The 25,690-nt window shown below is 41.3% G+C and overlaps 1 protein-coding gene across 1 annotated transcript in view; it reads right to left on the bottom strand.

The window, feature by feature from the left end:
• Positions 1-6,270: 6,270 nt before the first annotated feature.
• The window catches only part of LOC126209876 (elastin-like), an 86,549-nt gene continuing 67,129 nt past the window's right edge, over positions 6,271-25,690 (bottom strand). Inside the window, exons 5-7 of the mRNA XM_049939000.1 lie at positions 16,154-16,297; positions 6,500-6,642; positions 6,271-6,399 (exon numbers count right to left, since the gene is read on the bottom strand). Coding sequence (XP_049794957.1) covers positions 6,271-6,399; positions 6,500-6,642; positions 16,154-16,297 — 416 coding nt within the window. The remainder of the gene's footprint in view (positions 6,400-6,499; positions 6,643-16,153; positions 16,298-25,690) is intronic.

The raw sequence follows: 25,690 nt of genomic DNA, 5'->3' as shown, positions 1-25,690 counted from the left end.
AAAGTCTGCTGTTCGCACTTGTCTTTCTACCTCCAGCTTCTGACGCGCAATCGTCGTGGGATGTAGTTGTAGTAATTTCACAATATACTATTAATTAAGTGGTATTTTATTACTAATTCATCGGCTAGCATGTTCAGTTTCGTTATTCACCATATAATGAGTTGTACGTCTCAGCATTTCTGGCAGAGAGGACGCAACACTTCGATGTGGTATTGATCCGCCACTGGGTGATTTTATTAGTAATTTACAATGTCCATTGTTATTCATTACATGTGCGGAACTTACAGTCGTTCAGGAAAGAAATCCGGATTTTTCAAATCAATCATACAGCACAGAGCGACTACTAAATCGCGATTTGCAAATTACGCCTACTCTTGTGCAGCTCCCGACACCAATCTGGGAGCACAGCAACTCTGCTAACGAAATTCTAAAATATTTGCGTTGGCGGAGATGGAAGCTAACTGACACTTCCTCGAAGAATTCAGTTCCGTTGATCTTGCAAAGGTATCTTCCGATGTGTCAAGGATAAATTTGAAGCCTTAAACTAACAATCTTCTATAACATTTTGGTTATAGTAATATAAATTGATCCTGGATCTTTTTATTTAAATATCTATTCTTTCAATTTAAACTATTACCATTTGTGGTTTCACTTTCAATAATTTTTCTTTTGTTTTAAAGCATCACTAGTTGAGAGTGTTACTGAGGTGAGCTGGACATTGATTTTTATTTATTTTTTACTTTAAATTATAATATTAATATTACCAACTAATTAATTTATAATATAATTAATGTATGACATACAACAGTAATGTAATTAATAATAGAATTATAATATTCAGTGCTTCACCTATTTGTATGGCCACTGCATGCCACAGATTTTTTGTTTCTTAAAAGAAAACTACGTTCTTCTGTAAATATCTGTACATTACAAATCAATTGTAAATAAACTGACCTGTGACATAAAGTCTCATAGCTCCCAGGGTCCTTAGGAAACTAAAGAAACAAATGTGATGACAGTTTTTATTTAGTGCTGATCATCATGGCATTACATAGGTCCCTGTTGTAAAAGCTATGTTACAGATCAATATAAACGTTACAATTCGCGCTCGTTGGCTATCGTATTCGGGAGTGTGACCTTCTGTCCGCGTGGAGAGCTGCTGACGCAGCGTATAGCCACAGCCTAACATATGAGTAACGAAAGTACCAGAGATTTTCTGCAACTCCGCTACTGCAGCGCTGCCAAGCGGCTGGCCTACATAAACATAACATACTGCGAAACGACTGTGTATCTGCGTATGGAGGGGAGAAGCACATTAGAATACAGTTATATTTCGGTGCTTATTGTGGCGCTGTAAGTTACAGCACCAATCAAAAATATAATCCGGAAATGTCTCTTTTTTCGATTTTCAAAGGATGCTGAGAGGTAAGTTAATAACGTTAACAATAACAAATGCTCATTTTAGAGATGGCTAGTTACAGTTTCTGGAATGCGACAAAATGTTTAGCATTTCCACTCACTCGTAGTGTCTTCAGAACTTAGACTCTTAATGAGAATCGCAAATTCTTAACCACCATTTCGTGGTGTATAAAAATGTCTGTACGTTTGCCGGTTGCGGATAAGCAGTCGACCGACATATTTTTCAATAGGACCTACTTAGTTTCCCACTTTAATTGCAAGAAAATGAATATACCGCTCTCGATGTTGAGCGCCCATAAACCCCAACACACACACACACAATATACCGCTATATTTTTGTGGTCGGTCATAAGACGTTCACGAAAGCAAAGAAACGTTCTGGATCACATTAGGCTACGTTCTGTCGGTATAAACTAAGAGATAATTACAATATTTTACAGGTGGTGTAAGACGTTTTGTTGTCCAATGTGGATGCGTTGTGGATTTCTTGATAAGTAATTGTTTCCAGAATGGAACATCCCCAGGCTGTGGCAAAGCCATGTCTCCGCAATATCCTTTGTTCCAGGAGTGCTAGTTCTGCAAGATTCGCAGGAGAGCTTCTGTAAAGTTTGGAAGGTAGGAGACGAGGTACTGGCAGAAGTAAAGCTGTGAGGACGGGGCGTGAGTCGTGGTTGGGTAGTTCAGTTGATCAAAACACAAAACATTAAAGCTGCATAATTGGTTTATATTATAAATATGGAAATTGACAGTTTTTATGGAAATGTCCTTATTGATTGGTTAAAACCATAAGATTCTATGTGATATAATGTAATATTCAGTGGCTGTCACATTTCCCTGTTCATTTTTGCACTGTGATGTGTAAGTCAGTTTTGCAGTGAAAGACTTATTATATAGGTCTGATCGCTTTAGATAACATTCCATTAATGTCCAGAAAGTGTAGTTGGAAGGCTGGTCAACTTTATCACATCTCTTTTCCGACATTCTCAAGTTTTTCAGAAATTGTCTCATAAGCTTATTAAATTGTTTTTATGTGAAATGGGCATAAATCTTCTATATTTTGTATTTTGTGACCTCCATACATTTGTGTGAAGTGCTCATAGCTAGTCTGACTGAGCTGAGAAGGTTAAAGATCAGTTTCTATCCTTAACCTGCCTCTCACGGAGACGATTTCCTTGTGTACATTAATATATTAAAAATTATCCCACCAACTTGCTGATATCCTTCATAAAGAGCTATTTATGCTTCTGTAAAGATTGGAACCCATCTAATTCAAAGTGCAGTTTTTATTATTAATGTTTGAAGTTTAAATGTCTTTAAAACAGCTTTTCTTAATGTTTAAATTAATTCTTTCTGGTAATTTAGTCAGTAAGACAATGTTTTGTTGTATTTCTTTAATATCAGCATAATTGCAATGATCAAACTGTTTTTGTTTAAATAATTTCATGTATAACATGTGTACATAGTTAGTATATGTAAGAGCTTCGTAACTTCGTTCGGATTAAAAAGCGAAAGACAACGCTGCTGCGAGTGAGACAACCAGCAAAGACCTTTATATTCTTTCTTGTCGCAAATATGTGACCGTTTCTTTTTTTTTTTTTCAAAATATTTAGCGATTGAAAGGTTGTGGTTAGGCAGAAGTCTAAGCCAATTAGTGCGAGTGAAATGAGGAGCAATAACATTTATATTCTTGTATGGCACTAATACTTGGCTGTTTATTTCCGAGTAAGTTGCCATTTCCGACAGTGTGAGTAGGAAGGAACCTAAGAGAACAGCTTGAATTGGTGCGAATGAAACGAGCAGCAGCCATAGTCTTATTTGTCACAAATATTTAGGTGCCATCGAATCCTTAACAACGCTTTCGTAAATCTGCCGGTCGAGACAAAGATCGCACCGCACAGCGAGCAACTGACGCCACGTGGCCGATTACCGAACGCCAGTTGCACGCGGCAGTAGTTGCTCGTTTTAGGCACTCGTACGCAACGACTTGCAAGGGTATGGCGGTTCATAGTACTGTGTGGCATCGCAAGGAGCGCTCAACAACGTATACTTCATCTTTTTGGTAGTAACACAAGAATGTCATGATACAAACGGAGAACTTGCTAATTTCAGTGCTGTTTTTCTTGAGCACCAAAAGTGGTGGTGAATTTTCCAATATGAAATGTAATTAAAGTAATATCCCATTTCCCGTTAACGTGAATCTATAGTAAAAAAATGTCAGTGCGGTGTGATACATAAGGGTCACAGTAGCAGAATCTTAATAGTAGAGTCGAAAATCATGTAAGACAGAGTAACCGGATGTGTTTAAGTTCAAAAAGAACTGATTACGATTACATCCGCGTACTTGGCGCATACTTTCAGGTACTCTGAGCCAATTGTAAAGCTTTTCACGATAATTTTAATACAATGAAAACTAGACATGATTTTTACATTCTTTGAGATTAGATGCTACTTCGCCTTGTAAACGCCCTTTTCGCCCTCTATACGTTACGTGAACCCTATCATGTTTAGCCTCCCTGCTTCCAAAATATTACAGTGGCCACCTGTGAGGCTTTCTTGCTATGTCTGTGCATGTCTTAAACTACTGCGTATCCTTCTTCGTAACATCGGTCGTTCCTGGTATTTATAAGCTACTTCTTGCCCTTCTGGAGTGAAGATAAACAATTACTTGAACTTCCTGGCAGATTAAAACTATGTGCCGGGCCGAGATTCGAACTCGGGTCCTTTGCCTTTTGCGGGCAAGTGCTCTATCAACTTTTTTCTTTTTTTTTAACAAGTTGGGGTTGTTGTGTATAAAATTGCAATATGGAAATTTGTACTATACGAAAATTAATACAATTTAATAATGAACATCAAAATTTAAGGAATCAACAGGGACTTACATGCTTTGAGCGAAAATAATAATGGTATGTAATACGCAAACCATGTGAGTTAAACCATTACTTGCAACTTTTTATGACATCATCTGACTATGTACTGCTTGTATTCTTAGCATTGAGAATGGCCAGCTTCTATACGAAATCTAGATCGGCATAATAAAATTTAAAAAGGACGACTGATTGCTGCAATCTATAATTTACAAATGTACAAAAACATAGAATCATAAATGGGCTTTTATAATGTAGGAATGCTTTTCGCAGAGAAAATGAACTTTCTTTATAGCGGAAATTTCTATTTGTTTTCCTTCCACGCTGCAACGCACGAAATTTCGTAGTATTTACATCAGTTGTAAATGTCAAAGCAGTGTCTGAAGCATATGGTACTGTAAAATACAGACAGTGTATAAACAGAGGCAGGGTAAGATTCAGTGATATCAAAAATTACATTCAACTTACCCCATACAACGAAAAGTTGCACAACTCAGAACGCGCCACTCTCGAATGACCCGTGCAGAACTGCTTTTCTTTCTTTTTTTTTTTTTTTTTTTTTGTTAAAGAAAACATTTATTGAAGAAACAATGTTACACATTCCAAATACAATTCTGTTACGTGAATAAAAAATGGTTCCAAAGTGAGTTACAAACGCGAAGATGAAAAGAAAAAAAACATATAGGAGGACGCGAACATACTTATTTCTACTCGCATATTGCACATCTCTAACCGCGTACCACAGAGATGGGTTACAGTTTCGAAAATTAATATAGTTCGTCTTAGACTCTCCTAAGGACTTTTTCAGTTGATGTGTCCCTTACTGATATTTAATCATAACAAATCGTAACTAGAGTGACGTGTTTGTGATAAATCTTCAATGTACAGTTTGCCTGAAATAGCGTACTGCCAAAACACTCAAGTTATAATACGAACTCGTGATGACTGGGTGTTGCGTGCTGTTTTTAGGTTAGTTAGGTTTAAGTAGTTCTAAGTTCTAGGGGACTGATGACCATAGATGTTAAGTCCCATAGTGCTCAGAGCCATTTTATAATACGAAATACGATGAATTATTTCAAAATGAACGAGCCTAAGACGTCACGTGACCGATTTCAGACGAACTCCAGTCGAAAGTGGTTGTGGCTTTCTCAATTTAGTCACTCGTCATTCTAGGGTTGTTTTAAAAGCGAGATAGTACCTTTGCGAACTTATAAGATATGCAATTGCCGTATTTCTTTTGGAAATCATGCCTAAAGTTTGGGAGTTGTATAACAGCACACACAAAAGTAGTAAAACTGCGAATATATCTCATTTCATGTGCGTCCTGTTTAAAAGTATTATCTGCTGGTGGTTTTATTCATTTATGTTATACACTAGCACAGAAAGAATGTTTCTATGGTACTGAGGCGATTACAGTAAGTGCATGAAAACTCTCCTGAGTACAAATGACTTGTAACCAGTGCACTTTTGCATGTTTATTCTAGCCTTGGCACCCTCGCATTGCCGATGGGACACAGAAATTGCTTCGCCATTGCATACTACAGGGTCTAAGCCGACGTTTCTATGGTACTGAGGCGATTACAGTAAGTGCATGCAACCTTTCCTGTGTATAAATAACTCATTTACGTGAATGTGTGAATTTATTATTTTAGGCCAGGTTTCGTAATTTCCTTTCGCACTACCATTTATTTTGCCCATTTGTTTTGCCTCCCGAAAACATGGCGGAGAGTTGTTTAATTTGATTTACTCTGGTCCCGGTGTAGCGTCTCTATAGTATTCGATCTCTCTGGTTACTACAGGCTAGCCGATTGGAGCGCTAGCTTCGCTTCAGTTGTCAAAAGGTTGCACTTTTTGCCCTACAGAGATTCACGACTGTGTTAGACTGTGGTATAACAAAGTCGAGCGGCAGTGTCGTGGCTGTGTGTGTATGTGTATCTTTGTGTGGGGTGGAGGAGGGAAGGGGGGGGGGGGCTCCTGTCGTCAGCATCTACGCACAAGGTGTCTCGCAGCCGCCTCCCTGCGTCCACGCGACTAGGGAGCGGGCAGAAAAGCGTGGCGGTGGAATCCTACAGCTCCAGGTGGCGGTGGCCGCGCGCACGGCCCCCGGCGTAGCCTTCTGCGAACGCGAGCAGCGCGCCGAACATGGCGTCCGCGGCGCCGCCCCCGTTGGCCGCCCCCGGCTTTGACCGCCCCCCGTCGCGCCGCCTCCGCCGCACTCGACCGCCGCCCAGAACAATAGGCTGCAGCACCAGCGCGGGGGGAGGAACTCCGCCCCCGATGCTGCCCCCGACGCCGCCGATGCTGCCGCCGACGCCACCGACGCCACCTCCGACGCCACCATCCGCCCCTCCAGTTCCTCCTGCAGAAACGGAAAACCAACTTTCACATTCGGCATCACTACTTCTGCACATACATAGTGATGGGAGAGCGATATGCACACACGACGGGTGTCCAGAAAGTAAGTTCCGATCGGTCACGAAATGGAAACAACTATAAAAATCCGATAAAGCTTTGAACAGATGTGTTGGGCAGTGACTCTAATATGACCCTAGATAGCGTCGCTCTTCTCATTTCCGAGCTCACAGTGAGCGCGTAAAGATGTCTAGAAAATAGTGTCTCCCGCCAAGCTGTTTCACAGAGGAAGGCTGCACTGTAGTACCTTCTCTAGATCGTCGCACTGTTGACAAAATGGTAGATATCGAAATAGATGACAGAGGGATAGAACACAATTAAAATCGCTCAAAATAGGAAAGGCCGCTGGACATGATGGGATACCAGTTCGATTTTACACAGAGTACGCGAAGGAACTAGCCTCCCTTCTTGCAGCGGTGTACCGTAGGTCTCTAGAAGAGCGTAGCGTTCCAAAGGATTGCAAAAGACCACACAGGTCATCCCCGTCTTCCAGAAGCGACGTCGAACAGATGTGCAGAACTATAGACCTATATCTCTAACGTCGAATAGTTGTAGAATTTTGAAACACGTATTATGTTCGAGTATAATGACTTTTCTGGAGACTAGAAATCTACTCTGTAGGAATCAGCATGGGTTTCGAAAAAGACGGTCGAGTGAAACCCAGCTCGCGCTATTCGTCCACGAGACTCAGAGGGCGATAGACACGGCTTCCCAGGTAGATGCCGTGTTTCTTTACTTCCGCAAGCCGTTTGATACAGTTACTCACAGTCGTTTAATGAACAAAATAAGAGCATATGGAGTATCAGACCAATTGTGTGATTAGATTGAAGCGTTCCTAGATAACAGAACGCAGCATGTCATTCTCAATGGAGAGAAGTCTTCTGAAGTAAGTGTGATTTCAGGTGAGCCGCAGGGGAGTGTCGTAGGACCGTTGCTATTCACAATATATATAAATGACCTTGTGGATAACATCGGAAGTTCACTGTGGCTTTTTATGGATGATGCTGTAGTATATCGAGAGGCTCTAACAATGGAAAATTGTACTGAAATGCAGGAGGATCTGCAACGAATTGACGCATGGTGCAGGGAATGGCAGTTGAATCTCAATGTAGACAAGTGTAATGTGCTGCGAACACACAGAAAGAAAGATCCTTTATCATTTAGCTACAATATTGCAGGTCAGCAACTGGAGGCAGTTAATTCCATAAATTATCTGGGAGTAGGCATTAGGAGTGATTTAAAATGGAATAGCCATATAAAATTAATCGTCGGTAAAGCAGATACCAGACTGAGATTCATTGGAAGAATCCTATGGAAATGCAATCTGAAAACAAAGGAAGTAGGTTAAAGTGCACTTGTTCGCCCACTGCTTGAATATTGCTCACCGGTGTGGGATCCGTACCACACAGGGTTGATAGAAGAGATAGAGAAGATCCAGCGGAGAGCAGTGGGCTTCGTTACAGGATCATTTAGTAATCGCGAAAGCGTTACGGAGATGATAGATAAACTCCAGTGGAAGACTCTGCAGGAGAGACGCTCAGTAGCTCGGTACGGGCTTTTGTTGAAGTTTCGAGAACATGCCTTCGCCGAGGAGTCAAGCAGTATATTGCTCCCTCCTACGTATGTCTCGCGAAGAGACCATGAGGATAAAATCAGAGAGATTAGAGCCTACACAGAAGCATACCGACAATCTTTCTTTCCACGAATAATACGAGACTGGAATAGAAGGGAGAACCTATAGAGGTACTCAAAGTAACCTCCGCCACACACAGTCAGATGGCTTGCGGAGTATTGATGTAGATGTAGATGTAGAGGTATGAGGGCCTGGTGAAAAATTTCGCCTGAAGCTATGCAGCCAACGTTACATAAGCCTCATGCGGTTTCTTCTTCAAGACAATTCTCAGCCGCAGGGGCAATGAAGATGCTCCTGCACCGTTTTCAATTGTAAATGTTTGATTACCCACAATACAGCCCGTAAGTTTCTCCCTCTGAGTTTCATCTCTGCTCACATGAACCGCTGGCTATGAAGACAACATTTTGGCACAGACTACGAGCTGTAGGCAAGGCGTCGAGAATTGGCAGAAAGCACTCGCGGCTGCCTTCTATGATGAGGGTATTGGAAAGTTGGTACAACGCTACAAGTGTCTAAGTCAGAACGGCGACCACATAGAGAAATAGCTGGAAGGTGTAGCTAACTGTTTCAAACAAAACATTTCTGATTTTCACTGTTGTTTCAATTTCGCGATCGTTCGGAACTTACTCCCTGGACAGCCTTTGTATATAGTCGGCGGTATACGAGGTATAAAACGGCAGTGCATTGACAGAGCTGTCATTTGTATTCAGGTGATTCATGTGAAAACGTTTCTGACGATATAAGGGCCGCACGACGGGATTTAACAGAAAGCGGAATGGTAGTTCGGACTAGACGAATATGACACTGCATTTCGAAAATCCTTAGGGAAATCAATTTTCCGAGATCCGCAGTGTCAACAGTGTGCGGAGAATACCAAATTTCATGCATTACCTCTCTCCACGGGCAGGGCACTGGCCGACGGCCTTCACTTAATGATCGAGAGCGCGGGTGTTTGCGCAGAGTTGTCAGTGCTAACAGACAGGCAACACTGTCTGAAATAACCGCAGAAATCAACGTGGTACGTACGACAACTTATCCGTTAGAACAGTGCAGTTAAATCCGGCGTTGATGGGCTATGGCAGCAGACGAACGACACGAGTGCCTTTGCTAACAGCACGACATTGCCTGCAGCGTGTGACCATATCGGTTGGATCCTAGACGACTGGAAGATCGTGACCTGGTCGATGAGTCCCAATTTCAGTTGGTGAGTACGGACCCAAGTTGTTAACAAGGCACTCTGCAAGCTGGTTGTGGTTCCATAATGGTGTGGGCTGTGTTTCCATCGAGTGGACTGGGCCCTTGGTTATGTTCAGCTACCAGATCATTTTCAAACACTCACGTACTTCATGTTCCTAAACAATTGGGGAATTTTTGTGGATGACAGTGCGCCACGTAATTGGGCCACAGTTGTTTTAAAGAACGTTGTGGACAATTAGAGCGATTTATTTTGGCCACACATATCGCCCGACATAAAGTCCATCTAAAATTTATAGGACACAATCGAAAGGTCAGTTCGTACACAAAATCCTACTCTGTCAACATTTTCACAATTATGGTCGCCTATGGAGGCTGCATGCTAAATATTTCTGTTGGGACATTCGAACAAGTCTATGGCACGCCAAGTTGCTGCATTACACCGGGCAAGACGGATGTCCGATACAATACGAGCAGGTATCTAATAACTTTTGCCACCTGAGTGTATATCTATATCCACACTTTTCAACTGGTGCAGGATACTTACGAAACCATTGCCCATTCTTTCCTTCCCTGTCTCATTCGATATTGGTTTCCGGGAAGAACAACTGCGAGGAATCCCCTGTGTGAGCTACAATCTCTCCCATTTTTACCTTCATGTTCTTTTAGTGAAATGTACACATAAAAAGTGAACCACCGAGAAGACATGGCCAGATGTCAATGTAACTTCGTAGACATACCCATGATTGGTTGATATTTGAATGATTAGAAGTTACCTGTAACATGTAGAACAGCCACCAGAGTGCATTAGGATTATTCGTATTTAGTGTTGTTAGGTATACCTCACGTAAGGTGTACGAGGGGTGTGGACAGCGTCAGACGTTGAGGGATCACTTTTAAGGACACGGAGATGCCGTGCACTCGTCTGAGACAGCGTTATCAGCACCTGGTAAAGAATGAATGGGGCCTCACTGTGGGTGTCGATTTGGCCAGCTGGACGAATCTTCCAGTATCGAAATTTGTGGGGTATCCTGATGTTATAGTCGGAGTGGACGGGAATGCGAGAGCAGGCATATTAGTGTCGAGGTTATGGTCCACGTGTGACGACCACAATGCCACAGAGCATCTGGCACACTTTATCCCTTTCACATCTGTGCCTGCCATCCGGGAACAAGCAATGGACTCCACGGTCAGTGAAGCACGGATTGCTGATGAACAGCGTCCCATTTCCTTCAGGGATGAATCTCCTTTGTGCACTACCCTGGATTACCATTTTCGGCGAGTGTGGAGGCACCCTGAGGAGGTGCCATTCTTTCAGTGATTTGCAGAGCCATAGCGGTAGTACTCCTGGCATAGCAGTATGGGGAGCCATTGCGTGTTGTTTTAGATCCTGGCAGGAAGTAACTGAGTGAACTGACTCGACAGAGGTATATCATGGATAACCTGTGCCCTCATGTGTTATCTCTCGTACAACAGTTCTGTGGTGCCTTTTTTCAACATGAGAATGCTCGTCCACACATGGTATGTGTCCGTCTGAAATGTACCAGGGGGTACACGAAAAAAAGGTAATTTTTTAACTTATTTATTCACATTTTAAGCATAAACCTTCAATCCACTTCAAGATACTCTCCACGTGCACTAATAGACATGGGGAACTTTTTATTCCACTTTTAAAAACAGTGTTTACATTCATTTTATGTAATGCTTGACAGCGTCTTCGTCGTTTTCGTCTTCATCTTAATTAAAAGAGAAAAAGCCTTTCCTTTCATACATTGTGTGATCAAAAGTACCGGACAACTCGCCGAAAACATCCCAAAGGTGTTCTATAGTATTCAGGTCAGGACTCTGTGCAGTCGAGTCCATTACAGGGGTGTTATTGTCATGTAACCACACCGTAGCAGACCGTGCATTATGAACAGGTGCTGGATCGTGTTGAAAAATGCAATCGCCATCCCCGAATTGCTCTGGAACGCCGATTTCGTGCCAGACCTCACTGACCGACATTGATACCTCTCCTCAGTGCAGCACTCCATGAAGAATGGGCTGCCATTCCCCAAGAAACCTTCCATCACCTGACTGAAGATATGCCTGCGAGAGTGGAAGCTGTCATCAAGGCTACGGGTGGGCCAACGCCATATTGAATTCGAGTATTACCGATGGAGGGCACCACGAACCTGTAAGTCATTTTCAGCCAGGTGTCGGGATACTATTGATCACATAGTGTACCTTTCTCATTTGGACCCATGGCAGGGAGAAGCTAGATGATTTTCTGCAACATCTGAGTTCACGCCACCCGAATATAACATTCACAGTGAAGCTGAAAAAGGATGGACAACTCCCATTCCTGGATTTATTAGTCAAGAGGAAGGCTGATGGCACATTTTGGCACAGTGTGTACCCCAAACCGACACACACTGAATTATATCTGCAAGCCAACAGCTGCCACCATCCGGCACAGAAGAACGGAGTGCTCAAAACTCTAGTCCACAGAGGTGGCAGATGTGTCACAAATTGGCATTTGATGGAGCGATGGGTGTGTTACGTGTGCTTTTAGTAGCTAATGTGAGTCAGTTCTGACGGCTCAGGGATGATTTAGTACGAAATATCAGGTTAGAGTGCCAACAGACAAAACAAGCCGCGGGTGGTACAGCACATTCCATAAGGCGGGCTGCTTATGTGGAGCGAAGAAAAGAGCTTCAACAGAGGAGAACGAGCGTGTGTGGAAGTCGAGACTGAATAAGTCCAAAAGGCACCTGCGAGCAGAGGACTGCAGATGTCTCGGTCAGCTGACTGACGGATTCTGTGCAATCATCTACTTGTAGAACAGTGCCAACTGCGGTTGTTACACTTGTTGAGTGCTTGGGACAATGATCTTCGTTTTGTCTTCCTTAATGACTTGCAGCGGCTATTGGAGGAAAATCGTTTTTCACAGAACTTAGTTTCCAACGATGAAGTCACGTTTTAAGTGTCTGGAAAGGTGAAGCCCAGAACATCCACACGAGACATTCGTGGTTCACCTAAAGTTAACGGTTTTTGTTCCACGTCCTCTGCAAGAGCTTCTGGACTACTTCTCTTTGGGAAGAAAAATGTGACTGAATGTGCGTACTTTAACCAGCTGCAGCAATGGCTTCTGCCAAAATTGCTGCAACAGTTTGCACCAAGACAGTGCTCCACCACACTTTCTTCCCACATCCATGATCATCTCATCAGTGCCGGGCTGCCTCGGCGCTGGATTGGTATGCTTCCCACCGTGAGTCTCCTCTTCATTAGTGGTTCACAAGGCGAACTGACACAGTGCCATGTTATCAAGTGAGGTGGCACAGTGTAAGCACACTGGAGTCAGATTCGAGAAGATGGCGGTTTTGCTCCTGCTCAAGATATGGTGTACCTGTTAACGGGTCACGGTCCACATCTCAAATACTTGCATCGAGTGGGATGTAGTAACACACTGTGAGTGTGGAGAGGTTGGCTCTACTCACCACGTTTTCAGACGTCACCTTTATCAGGAAGAGAAAGACTGGAGACAATTAGACTGTCACCTGCAAACAATTGTAAACGACCAAAACTTGTGAACTACAGTCAATATAATAGCACATCGAATATGTAAAAGGCAAATGCTTAAATTTCAGTCTACAGGATCAAGTGGGCGCTCTGAATATCAAAAAATGTGAAACGTCACAAGAAGCAATTCCTCAATCATAGGTACTGATAGGCACCTATAAATTTAATTAAGAGGAATGTCATATATACAGGGTGTTTCGCGTAAGACGTAACGCCCCTATTATTCCGGGGGAGATTGCTCGTATCGACAAGCGGTGTTCGGCGAATCATAGCCAACTATGGGGCACATACTTTGGTACATGCACAATAATCACAACGTTTATATTGACCGAGATAATGAGACAAGTACATGTTTTTTAAATTTGTCGCTAAACTTTTTTACCATCATTCAAACGCTCTGGAAAAGACGCGTATAATGATGTAACGCATGCTACTATTGTGATTCGAACTTCGCTTAAAAGACGCTGGGAAATATTGTATGATTGAAGGTCGAGGCGGTCGGAAGCGGCTGCAGACTGTGTAAACACGCCTCGCGCGACCCGCAAGCCGAGTTGCCGTGCTCTGTGCAGCATGCACGGCCTAGCTACGTAGGTAAATCCTCATCCGCCCTCTTTTAAGCAAAGTTTGAATCACAATAGCAACATGCGTTACGCGTCTTTCCAGAGCGTTCGAATGATGGTGAAAAAAGTATAGCGTCCCATCTAAAAAACATATACTTGCCTCATTATCTCGGGCAATATAAACGTTGTGATTATTGAGCATGTACCAACGTATGTGCCCCGTAGTCCGCTATGATTCGCCGAAAAGCGCATGCCGATACGTGCAATCGCCCCCGAAATAACGCGGGTGTTACGTCTTACACGACCCACCCTGTATATATATGTAAAGAAAAAAAGATTGCTATGGCTACCCACAGGGGTATGCGTAGACTTCAGGATTGAAAGCACACACACACTCACACACACACACATACACACACACACACACCAGTGTGGGTGATGAATAGTGTAGCAACAACAGGTTTAGAAGTAGCTGTAGCTAGCAAACTTCAAGTTCTTCAGGAGCTGCCAGTAACAGATCTAGTAATGTAACATGGAAGTTATTCACATGGAGCTTGAGTTGATTCCTTTTATTTTATGATTTTTTGATTTATTCTTATTTTCCAAATATTTCGTTACTACTAGGTCTAAAACTTTGCTTCTGCTGTTTTTTCTCTAAGTTCGCGGCTTTATTATGAAAAACTTACAAAAAAAAAATTATGATTCATAGTATTGCTCATCACTGGCCACTACATTATCCCATCTTTCGGCCGGCCGCGGTGGTCTCGCGGTTCTAGGCGCGCGGTCCGGAACCGTGCGAGTGCTACGGTCGCAGGTTCGAATCCTGCCTCGGGCATGGATGTGTGTGATGTCCTTAGGTTAGTTAGGTTTAAGTAGTTCTAAGTTCTAGGGGACTGATGACCACAGCAGTTGAGTCCCATAGTGCTCAGAGCCATTTGAACCCATCTTTCGGATAGAATACGAATCCCGTGGCGGAAGAACTGGGCGTCTTTTGTGGGGATCCATGAATCGATTCAACTTTGCACTTGTTCATATGAACGGAAGTGCTGGTCAGCCAGACTGTATGCCACTGATCAATAAAGGTGGTAGTCAGAGAGAGAAACGTATGGAGAATGCGGCGGGACGTATAGCACTTCTCATTTCAGTGTTTCGATGTATATTTTGAAGGGTTTTGCGACATGGAGTCGAGCACTGACCTGCTGCAAAATTACATTTACGTGTCTGTCGCTGTATTGTGGGCGTTTGTATTTCAGTGCTGGGCTCTAACGCATCAGTTGCTTTCGATAATGATGTCCTGTGACTGTCTTCGACTGTTTCTGTAGCTACGAAAACGTTCTGTCTTCCACCACTATGCCGGTCTTCGACATCAAAATCACGGCTCTTAAGGCATTGAAAACATCCTCTGCTCTTTGTTCCACTAATAGTTCCCTCGCCATTGGTGAAACCCAGCATTTTAAGAGCCACAGCCGCAGATTTCTTCATGTTAAAGCAAAAAATTAAAACTTCCCGCAAATGGCGAGAAATGGGTACGCAAGTTGACGTACTTAATCGAGAATAACCTTATGATGCAATCACATATCGACTAATAGTTTTATGGCATTATGTTTACACATGCCTAAACGTAATTACACCTATGACCAACCATCTGAACCCCACTTGCCGCTAGTGTCGTCTACTGCAAAACGGCGGAAGCAAAGTTGTAGACCTAATACGTTGTTGTTGTTGTGGTCTTCAGTCCTGAGACTGGCTTGATGCAGCTCTCCATGCTAGTCTATCCTGTGCAAGCTTCTTCATCTCCCAGTACCTACTGCAACCTACATCCTTCTGAATCTGGTTATTGTCTTCATCCCTTGGTCTCCCTCTACGATTTTTACCCTCCATGCTGCCCTCCAGTACTAAATTGGTGATCCCTTGATGCCTTAGAACATGTCCTACCAACCGATCCCTTCTTCTAGTCAAGTTGTGCCACAAACTTCTCTTCTCCCCAATCCTATTCAATACCTCCTCATTAGTTATGTGATCTACCCATCTACATATACAATACAAAACATTGTACATATGTCACCATGACTATTGAATATGTACGACCTGTTTAGAATTTCCTGATAACGGGTCTAAAATTCGTAGCAATAAATGGAACTGAACTGAATGTGCAAGCACCTAGGTTTCCCTAAACTGCTCTAGTCAAATCCTAGGATCATTTTGTTGAAAGGGCGCTGCCGATTACTTCCACATCCTTGACATAATCCAAGCTTGTCTTCCGTCTCTAGTGGCGTCGACGTCGATGGGATGTTAAACGTAATTCTTCATTGCGCTTAGCACCACGTTCTTGTACTGACGTTGGCCGCATCGCAAAAGCTTCCATATTGAACAACTCTAAGAAAAGTTAAAATCTTGGAGAGATATCCTATCCCTTGACTCGCGTCATTTTTCTGTATGTCGTTTTCGTGCAGTCGTCTTCTGAAACCCCGGAGGTACTTAGGTCCAGCCCCGTACTGCTATGTACTCACCACTGGAGCGGATGGCGTGCACCACGAGGCAGACGATGTAGCCGGCGAAGGCGAGGAAGGCGAGCGCCGTCACGGAGCCCTGGAAGATGTCCGCCATGCCCTTCTGCTTGCCCTTCTTCATCATGCCGGCGCTCGGACCGTAGCCTGCGGAACGCCAAACACTGCCCAACCAAACAGCAATCACTGTACACACACACACACACACACACACACACACACACACACACACGCACACACATATTCGGGGTACACCGCATACGACAAGTGCCGTATGTGGTATTGTCTGGGAACTTGTAATCATGCAAGTATCTTTATGGCTCTGTTTGCCATCATGTTTCAGTCACACAATTTTTTTCACAATAGTTTCATTACAACAGTTGGCAACGCGTAAGCATCTTGTAATGCTATTGTAAATATAATACTGCCATTAATCTGCATATTTAAATTTTTTTGTTCTGTAATAATTTTGAAAAATTAAGCAATTTCTATAACGAGAGTAAGATTTTGTTAAGTGTAGTTTATCTGTTTAAAATAACCTCTCTGAGGTAGGTGGAATAAATGTATAAAAACGTATTTTGTAAATAATTACGTAATATTTCAAGTACAATTGTAATTAATTATGTCAATTTTGTATGTATATGCTGTCATGCATTTGTAGATGGTTCATACTTAGGGTTTTTGTAAACAGAAGTGTAAATTGAAAAGGTGTAGGGGTCAAAGGTAGAACGGAACTCCGTTCTGTGGTGGAATGGGAAAGGTGGTGGAGCGCGCGAGTGAGAATTGGCGCGCAAGTGGCTGACACAGTCCGTAGTTCCCCTGCAAGTGGTGAACACGCATTACGTTGGTCAAGCACTAGAGGCCCCGAATTCACCTGCAAGACTGGGTTTTGGCCTCGGACGTGTTCTACACGACTGGCGCAGTACGGCAATAAATTAATAGCTCAGAAATTTGCAATTTTATCGTCGCCACCAAGAGAAAGACAGAGCTAAGTACGTCAAGAGCCGTACCTGCGTAATGTTACTACGCAGCACCGCCTCACGCCACCTTCGACATCAGTAACAGGCAAAGTACTTTATTTAGAAGTGTATCGCATTATGAACCATCCATCTTCAATCAGCAGAATATAAGTGTTAAATGTACCTTTGTGTTTAACCGTAATTTTCCTATTTCATTTACCTCATTAGGGTCCTTACCTAAACGAATTTATTCTGAGTATCCTGATGTTTATTGAAGCTTGAATAATAGTAAATTACTGGCAATAGTACTGTTTTGGTAGTAAATTCTGAAAATCATTATTAAATACTAAAGTTTGCACGTATCAGTTTAAGGGCCACCGCTTTGCGTGACCATGAGGATAAGTTTTCAATAGCATTTCTGAAAGTAAAGTAACATAATTGTTTAGCTGCAACAATCTTAACGGCAATTGTTCGTGTTGCTTCTCCATGTCAAAGAAAGCCAGACAAATATTGGTGTTAGTAAAACGTTAACAAATAACAGTCCTAAAGAAATGAAATTTAGTCGTGTTAAATAATAGTTTTGGTCATATGAATGATAGCTATAAGTTTAATATTTTTTTGTATTCTTGTTGAAACATATGTGTGTCTTCTTTAAATAATTCCTGAAGTATAGTGATAAATTCCATAAGTAACAGAAAGTGGGATTAATAGCACTTACTGCCAAGTGACCGTAGTAAATAGAAATTAAGTGGTTGTGTTTAAATTACGAAGTAAGTGAAAGTATTTAATTATTCAGTGTCGAAATTTGACTTCATCTTTTTGTGTAGACACTGTGCCCGATTTGGGCTGGCGGCCGTTTTATTAAGCGAAACAGTTTATTGTTATAACAGGCTTTGTCTGATAAAAGGTTTCCAAAAGTAATTATTCTCACTGCTTTTCCCACAAACTGTATGATCCGGAGAAAAATAGTTCGATACTTTACCATTAGGCTGAACACTGTTAAAATCTCTCTCAGAGAGTCGATGGTTTGGAGTGTTAGTGCTGCGTAATTTTGTGGTGGTGTTCCTGCTGCTACTTACTACACAGTTCTGACATTCCGAATCGCGGATCTTCCGTCTTTACAGTAGTAGAACTTAAACGTTCTGGTACCGTAATGACGAGAACACGAAAGAACCGTTGCAATCTGACTGCTAACAAAAGTGATAGGGGCGTCAGAAAACGCCTTATACTAAGCGTATGCCACCTAGAGGCAGTAGTAAGAATCCAGCATACTACAGTTAGTATCCTGAAGCGTGCTGTCACCAAGCAAGTAACTGTGTAGTGTTAAGTGTTATGCACATTTGTGAATTATACTATTTAAATAACTGTTTGCACATTGTTTTATACATTTTATACATTGTTAGAGAGACTATGTTATCTGAAGTACTAAAAAGCTGTGTAAATAACGTACATGGTCATGGATTTAGTATTCAGAATCATTAGGCGCATCCCCACAGATGCCTTTAGGCGCCAAAGTTACCGCCGGATTACATATCACGAAGAGGTTCTAGGAGAAGTACTGCGTACATTTTTTAGTGACGCACACATCTACTAATTAGCAGTCTGTGGTTGAATTCTGAGCTTATTAGCGAGGATGGTCTATGTTGAACGAGATATAAATGCTTCTCGTATTTCTGCAGTGCATTATTTAAGCAGCGGTAATCCACTGAAGGAAAGGGGGTGTAATTCAAATGGCTCTGAGCACTATGGGACTCAACTTCTGAGGTCATCAGTCCCCTAGACCTTAGAACTACTTAAACCTAACTAACCTAAGGACATCACACACATCCATGCCCGAGGCAGGATTCGAACCTGCCACCGTAGCGGTCTTGCTGTTCCAGACTGCAGCGCCTTTAACCGCACGGCCACTTCGGCCGGCTGGGGGTGTAATTAATCGTCACTTCTAAGCTCTTGTATGTTGGGTAATCTTAGATTAGATTAGGTTAATTATTCATCCATAGACACACAAAAGAGGAGATTCTGCTGGGTGTGGAACATGTCAGATAAACACATTAAAAATGAAATTAGAATGACTTGAGTTTCATTACTTTTAATGATCCTCAGTCAATAAACATTAAAATTATGTGCATGAACTAAAATTAAACTTCTAATATTTACAGGTTTAACTTACATCTGTTTTTATTAAATCCATCAGTCACACAGTAGCTAATTACTTGGCTATTACAACAAAGTATCGCCAAAAATTAAAATAAATTATTCATTTCAATGATCCTCATTTAAGAACAGTCAAATTATGTACAAGATTTAAAATTAAACTTCCACAGACTTACATCTGCTTTCCATACATCCGTCATTCACACAGTAGGTAGTTACTTGGCTGTTACAACCAAGTATTGTCAAAAATTAAAGTATAATAAATTGTCATTAAAATGTTCTACTGCACTTGTTGAGAAATTCATGGATGGAATAGAAGCAGTTGGCCAACAAAAATTCTTTTAAATTATGTTTAAATTGTGCCTTGTCTGAAACTAAACTCTTAATGGTTGCTGGTAACTTATTGAAAATATGCTCTTGCTGAATACTGGGCTCCTTTCTGGGCAAGAGTAAGTGATTTTAAATCTTTATGTATATTGTTCTTATTCCTAGTATTGATACTGTGTACCAAGCAGTTAGTTGGAAAAGAAATGTATTATTTACATCAAACTTCAATAAGGAATAAAAATACTGAGAAGCTGTGGTTAGTATGCCCAATTCTTTAAATAGGTTTCGACATGATGTTCTTGGATTTACACTACACATTACTCTTATTATACGCTTCTGTACTCTAAACATTTTTTTTCGGTCTGTGGAGTTACCCCAAAATATGATACCATATGACATAATGGAGTGAAATAGCAAAATATGCCAGTTTCTTTTATATTTATATCTCCTACGTCTGACATCATTCGCAATGCAAACACAGACGTGTTTAGGCCCTTTGCAGTTCGTTAGTATGTCGCTCCCAACTGAATTTATTATCAAGTTGTAATGCCAAGAATTTTACACTCTCAACTTCTCCTATTTCCATGTCATCATATTTTATAGACACACTAGAAGGAAATCTCTTGGAAGTTCTGAAATGCATGTAGTGCGTCTTTTCAAAGTTTAGTGACAGTGATTTGGCTATGAACCAATTATTAATGGCAGTAAAAATTTGATTAGCTGCCCTTTCTAAATTTATATTTGATTTACTATTTATTGCAATGCTTGTATCATCTGTAAATAAGACAAACTTGGCATCTGGTAATGTAACAGATGACAGGTCATTAATATGCACAAGAAAAAGTAGTGCACCTAGTATGGAACCCTGGGGAACACCACATGTAATTTCTTCCCAGTCAGATGATGTCTGATAGCCTACTGCTGAAGTGTTACGTAATGACACCCTTTGTTTTCTAGTAGTAAGATATGACTGAAACCACTTTGCAGCACTACCAGTGATGCTTTAATATTTTAATTTACTTAGAAGAATGCTGTGATTCACACAGTCAAAAGCCTTTGACAGGTCACAGAATATGCCAGTTACCTCTAATCTGTTGTCTAATGATTTAAGGACATTTTCACTGTAAGTGTAAATGTTGTTGTTGTTGTTGTGGTCTTCAGTCCTGAGACTGGTTTGATGCAGCTCTCCATGCTACTCTATCCTGTGCAAGCTTCTTCATCTCCCAGGACCTACTGCAACCTACATCCTTCTGAATCTGCTTAGTGTATTCATCTCTTGGTCTCCCTCTACGATTTTTACCCTCCACGCTGCCCTCCAATACTAAATTGGTGATCCCTTGATGCCTCAGAACATGTCCTACCAACCGATCCCTTCTTCTGGTCAAGTTGTGTAAGTAGCCTTCTCAATATCAGACCCCTTAAGAAACCCAAACAGTGACTCTGACAGTATGTTATTTTCACTAAGGTGCTTAAGTAGATGCTTGAACATAACCTTTTCAAAAATTTTTGAAAAAGCTGGCAAACGTGAGATCGGTCGGTAATTTGACAGCATTTCTTTGTCCCCTTTCTTGTGGAGAGGTTTAACTTGAGCATATTTAAGCCAGTCCGGGAATGTTCCTGTGATAAGTGATTTATTACACAAATAACTTAAGATACGACTAAGCTCACATGAACACTGTTTTATTAACTTTTGTTGATATGTTATCATAACCACAAGAATGCTTTGATTTCAAAGACTTTATGATGGTTTCTTTTTGTCTGGGTGAAGTAAGTGTCAATTCCATTTTACTGAGATTGCTTGTGTGCACTGGTCTCAGATATTCCAATACATTATTTACTGACCCTGACAACCCCATGCTATCAGTAACAGAGTCAAAATACCTGTTTGAACACACTATGCGTTTGTTACCAGGGTTTCATTTATTTTTAGAGTTATTTTTTCCTTCTCATTTCTGGTTCTACCTACCCCTGAATTAACTATATCCCATATTGTTTTTATTTTATTGCTGGATGTATTTATCTTCTTCTCTTAATGCAGATGTTTAGATTTCTGGACAACCTTCTTCAATATTTTGCAGTAATTTTTGTAATGAGCTATAGTGCTAGTATCAAAGGTGTCCCTAGATATCAGACAGAATTTCCTTTATGTCTCACATGATATCTTTATCCCTTGTGTGATCCATGGTTTCTTATTAGCCTTCTGCTTAATTTGAGTTTCCTTCAGGGGAAAACAATTTTCAAATAAGATGCTAACTTTATTAATGAATGTTTTGTATTTTCCATTTGTGTCTTGGATGCTGTAAACATCCATCCAATTACTTTGAGCAATCTCCTAAATTTCTCAGTTTTTGACTGTTTTATTGGCCTTCTGTACTCAGTTCTGATAGATGTTTTACCTTGACAATTTTCAAAATTTAATGTTAGGTGTTGCATGTCATGGTCAGATAGCCCATTTACTACTGGTTTTGTAATGTGGCTTAGTTGCCTAGAATTGTCTATAAAGATATTATCAATGGCAGTCTTGGAACATTTGTGTACCCTAGTTGGGAAATTTCCAGTAGAAATTAAATTGAATGACAATGTAACTGATTTCAGTAACTATTCACTGACAGTGTTTTTCGGGACATCTATATTAAAATCACCACCAACCACTAGTTCTTTGTTTTTTAATTTTAGATGAGATAATAAATCTTCAAGACCGTTTACAAACAGGTTGAAATTTCCTGAAGATGCTCTGTATATGGCTACTATTATAAAGGACCTATTATGAAATTCTATCTCTGTTGCACATGCTTCTAAGTGCTGCTCTAAGCAAAATTTATTAATGTCAATATTCTTAAATTTATAACAGTTTTTAAAAAATTGTGGCAACTCCTCCTTTCTCTACTGCTGCATCAAGACGCGTTATACTTGATAAGAATAGTACTGAAGTAACGACGTCGCTTCAGACCACAAATGTATGCTACTGATTTTCGTTTTGTGTCATTTCTCACGAGAGCCTTGATCTCACCACCAGTGCAAAAGATGAAACTATATTTTTCTATTTGTGCAGTCAATTTAATGTGGACTTCATACAAGTAAAACTTGACTTCATACCAGTAAGATTCATTGTTCTGCAAAAGCCATGATCTAGCTGCTGTTTAAAAATAATTAATTTACATGTGACTATTGTTTAAAGCAAAACTTTCCTTCCATCTGTTTATTTACGTACTGTGTCACAGTGTTATTTTTCCTGCCAAGGGTATATTGCAAACCTTGCAGTTCTCTGCTATTTGATGAGCAAGATGCATGAGACACTTCGAGAAGAATATAATAATTCCAATCCCAAAGAAAGCAGGTGTTGACAGGTGTGAAAATTACCGAACTATCAGTTTAATAAGTCATGATTGCAAAATACTAACACGAAATCTCGACAGACGAATGAAAAAACTGGTAAAAGCCTACCTCAGAGAAGATCAGCTTGGATTCCGCAGAAATGTTGGAACACGTGAGGCAATACTGACCTTACGACTTATCTTACAAGAAAGATTAAGGAAAGGCAAACCTACGTTTCTAGCATTTGTAGACTTAGAGAAAGCTTTAGACAATGTTGACTGTAATACTCTCTGTAATAATTCTGAAGGTGGCAGGGGTCAAATACAGGGAGCGACAGGCTATTTACAATTTGTACAGAACTAGCTGGCAGTTATAAGAGTCGAGGAACATGAAAGCGAAGCAGTGGTTGAGCAGGGAGTGAAACAGGATCGTAGCTTACCCCCGATGTTATTCAGTCTGTATACTGAGCAAGCAGTAAAGGAAACAAGAGAAAAATTTGGGGTGGGAATTAAAATCCAGGGATAAGAACTGAAAATTTGAGGTTTGCGATAACACAGCAAAGGACGTGGAAGAGCAGATGAATGAAATGCACAATGTCTTGGAAGGATTGTATAAGATTAGGAATTAGATTAGGAAATGAGACACTTAAAGTAGTAGATGAGTTCTGCTATTTGGGGAGCAAAATAACTGATGATGGTTGAAGTAGAGAGGATATAAAATGAAGGATGGCTATGACAAGGAAAGCGTTTCTGAAGAAGAGAAGTTTGTTAACGTCGAATGTAGATTTAAATATCAGGAACTTTTTCTGAAAGTATTTGTATGGAAGTGAAACGTGGACGATAAATAGTTTAGACAAGAAGCGAATAGAAGCTTCAGAAATGTGGTGCTACAGAAGAATGCTGAAGGTTAGATGGGTAGACCATGTAACTAATGAGGAGGTTCTGAACAGAATTGGAGAGAAAAGGAATTGGTGGCACAACTTGACTAGAAGAAGGGATCGGTTGATAGGCCACGTTCTGAGGCTTCAAGGGATCACCAATTTAGTATTGGAGGGCAGCGTGGAGGGTAAAAATCGTAGAGGGATACCAAGAGATGAATACATTAAGCAGATTCAGAAAATGTAGGTTGCTGTAGTCACTTGGAGATGAAGAAACTTGCACAGGATAGAGTAGCATGGAGAGCTGCATCAAACCAGTCCCTGGACTGGAAATATTTACCACCCAAATTATTAAAAAAACTATATGTAGCAGTTTCTGGACACCAGGTGAAGAGGATTAAAGATATTGTGACTTTATATCATTCTCAGTAGTATATGCTTTGGTAGTTTTCAATGTACACAGTTGCATGAGCTATAGTGTGTGAGAGAAACGTAGTTTTCTGTTCACTTAAAGTCTATGACAAAGTGATATTTTACCTTGAATGTGTAATTCTTGAAAAAAGTGATATGTTATTCATAAATCTGCTATAATATTCATAAGTGCTGTAAATGCAACTAGTGTTTTACTTGAAAGAAATACGAATTTAATGTTTATAGATACACATTAAGAAAGCAACCAACAAACACAGTAGCTAAGCATCCTCAATATTTATTAGGTTTTATTACTATATTTCACTATACGTTTTAGTAGGTAATTTATGTTCCTGAAAGTGATATTTTGTGCGGATTAAGTACTGATATTCCCACTAGACAATCTCTATGTGTTAGTTCATACAGTTACGTGACTGTCATACAGTCTTCTGTTATCCTCTGCAGTTTATTTATACAGTAATAATTATTTTCAGAATGAGATTTTGACTCTGCAGCGGAGTGTGCGCAGATATGAAACTTCCTGGCAGATTAAAACTGTGTGCTGGACCGAGACTCGAACTCGGGACCTTTGCCTTTCGCGGGCAAGTGCTCTACCAACTGAGAAGGTAGGAGGCGAGGTACTGGCAGAAGTAAAGCTGTGAGGACGGGGCATGAGTCGTGCTTGGGTAGTTCAGTTGATAGAGCACTTGCCCGCGAAAGGCAAAGGTCCCGAGTTCGAGTCTCGGTCCGACACACAGTTTTCATCTCCCAGGAAGTTTCAGTAATTATTTTGTTTATTTAAAATTCCTGTTGTCTGGTGGTGTACACGTTCTGTTTACTAGAAAGCGATCATAAGTGGAAATACTGAGCACCTACTTCATGCGACTGTCCGCCAAAAGTAAACGAGTGCGATTGCCGATTTCGGTCATTTGCAGCAGTAAGGGGCTCCTTATCAGGAAAAATCCGGGTGGGACATTGCAAACTGACACTGGTACTCGCGGGGAGGCGTCCAGTCGCCACATGTGCTCTGACTCATTCATCGGGCTGTGCTGGGTGAAGCATCGGTTTCAGCTGAACTATACAGATGAATGGGGAGTGGGCTTGGAAACAGGTCTGAGACACTCGTTACGCCATTAGTGACTAGAGAGCGGTGTGTCAGCATCGTGTGACCACACAGCTGTGCTGGAATTCAGACTGGAACCTCAGAGAGCGTGACGGCAGAGCACCGACTCACCAGGCCACGTGTCCTGTTGTCCGTAGCTCGTGGTCTTGCGGTCGCGTTCCCGCTCCCCGAGAATGGGGTCCCGGGTTCGATTCCCGGCGGGGTCAGGGATTTTCACCTGCCCCGAGATGAATGGATGTTTGTGTTGTCCTTGTCATTTCATCATCATTCATGAAAGGAGCGAGATTGGACTGAGCAAAGATTGGGAATTGGTACGGGCGCTGATAACCGCGCAGTTGAGCGCCTCACAAACATCATCATGATGACGTGTCCTG

The sequence above is a fragment of the Schistocerca nitens genome, chromosome 10, assembly GCF_023898315.1.
Source record: "Schistocerca nitens isolate TAMUIC-IGC-003100 chromosome 10, iqSchNite1.1, whole genome shotgun sequence".
NCBI lineage: Eukaryota > Metazoa > Arthropoda > Insecta > Orthoptera > Acrididae > Schistocerca > Schistocerca nitens.
Note: the sequence above shows the minus strand (reverse complement) of the source record. Positions and strands in the feature narration are given on the sequence as shown.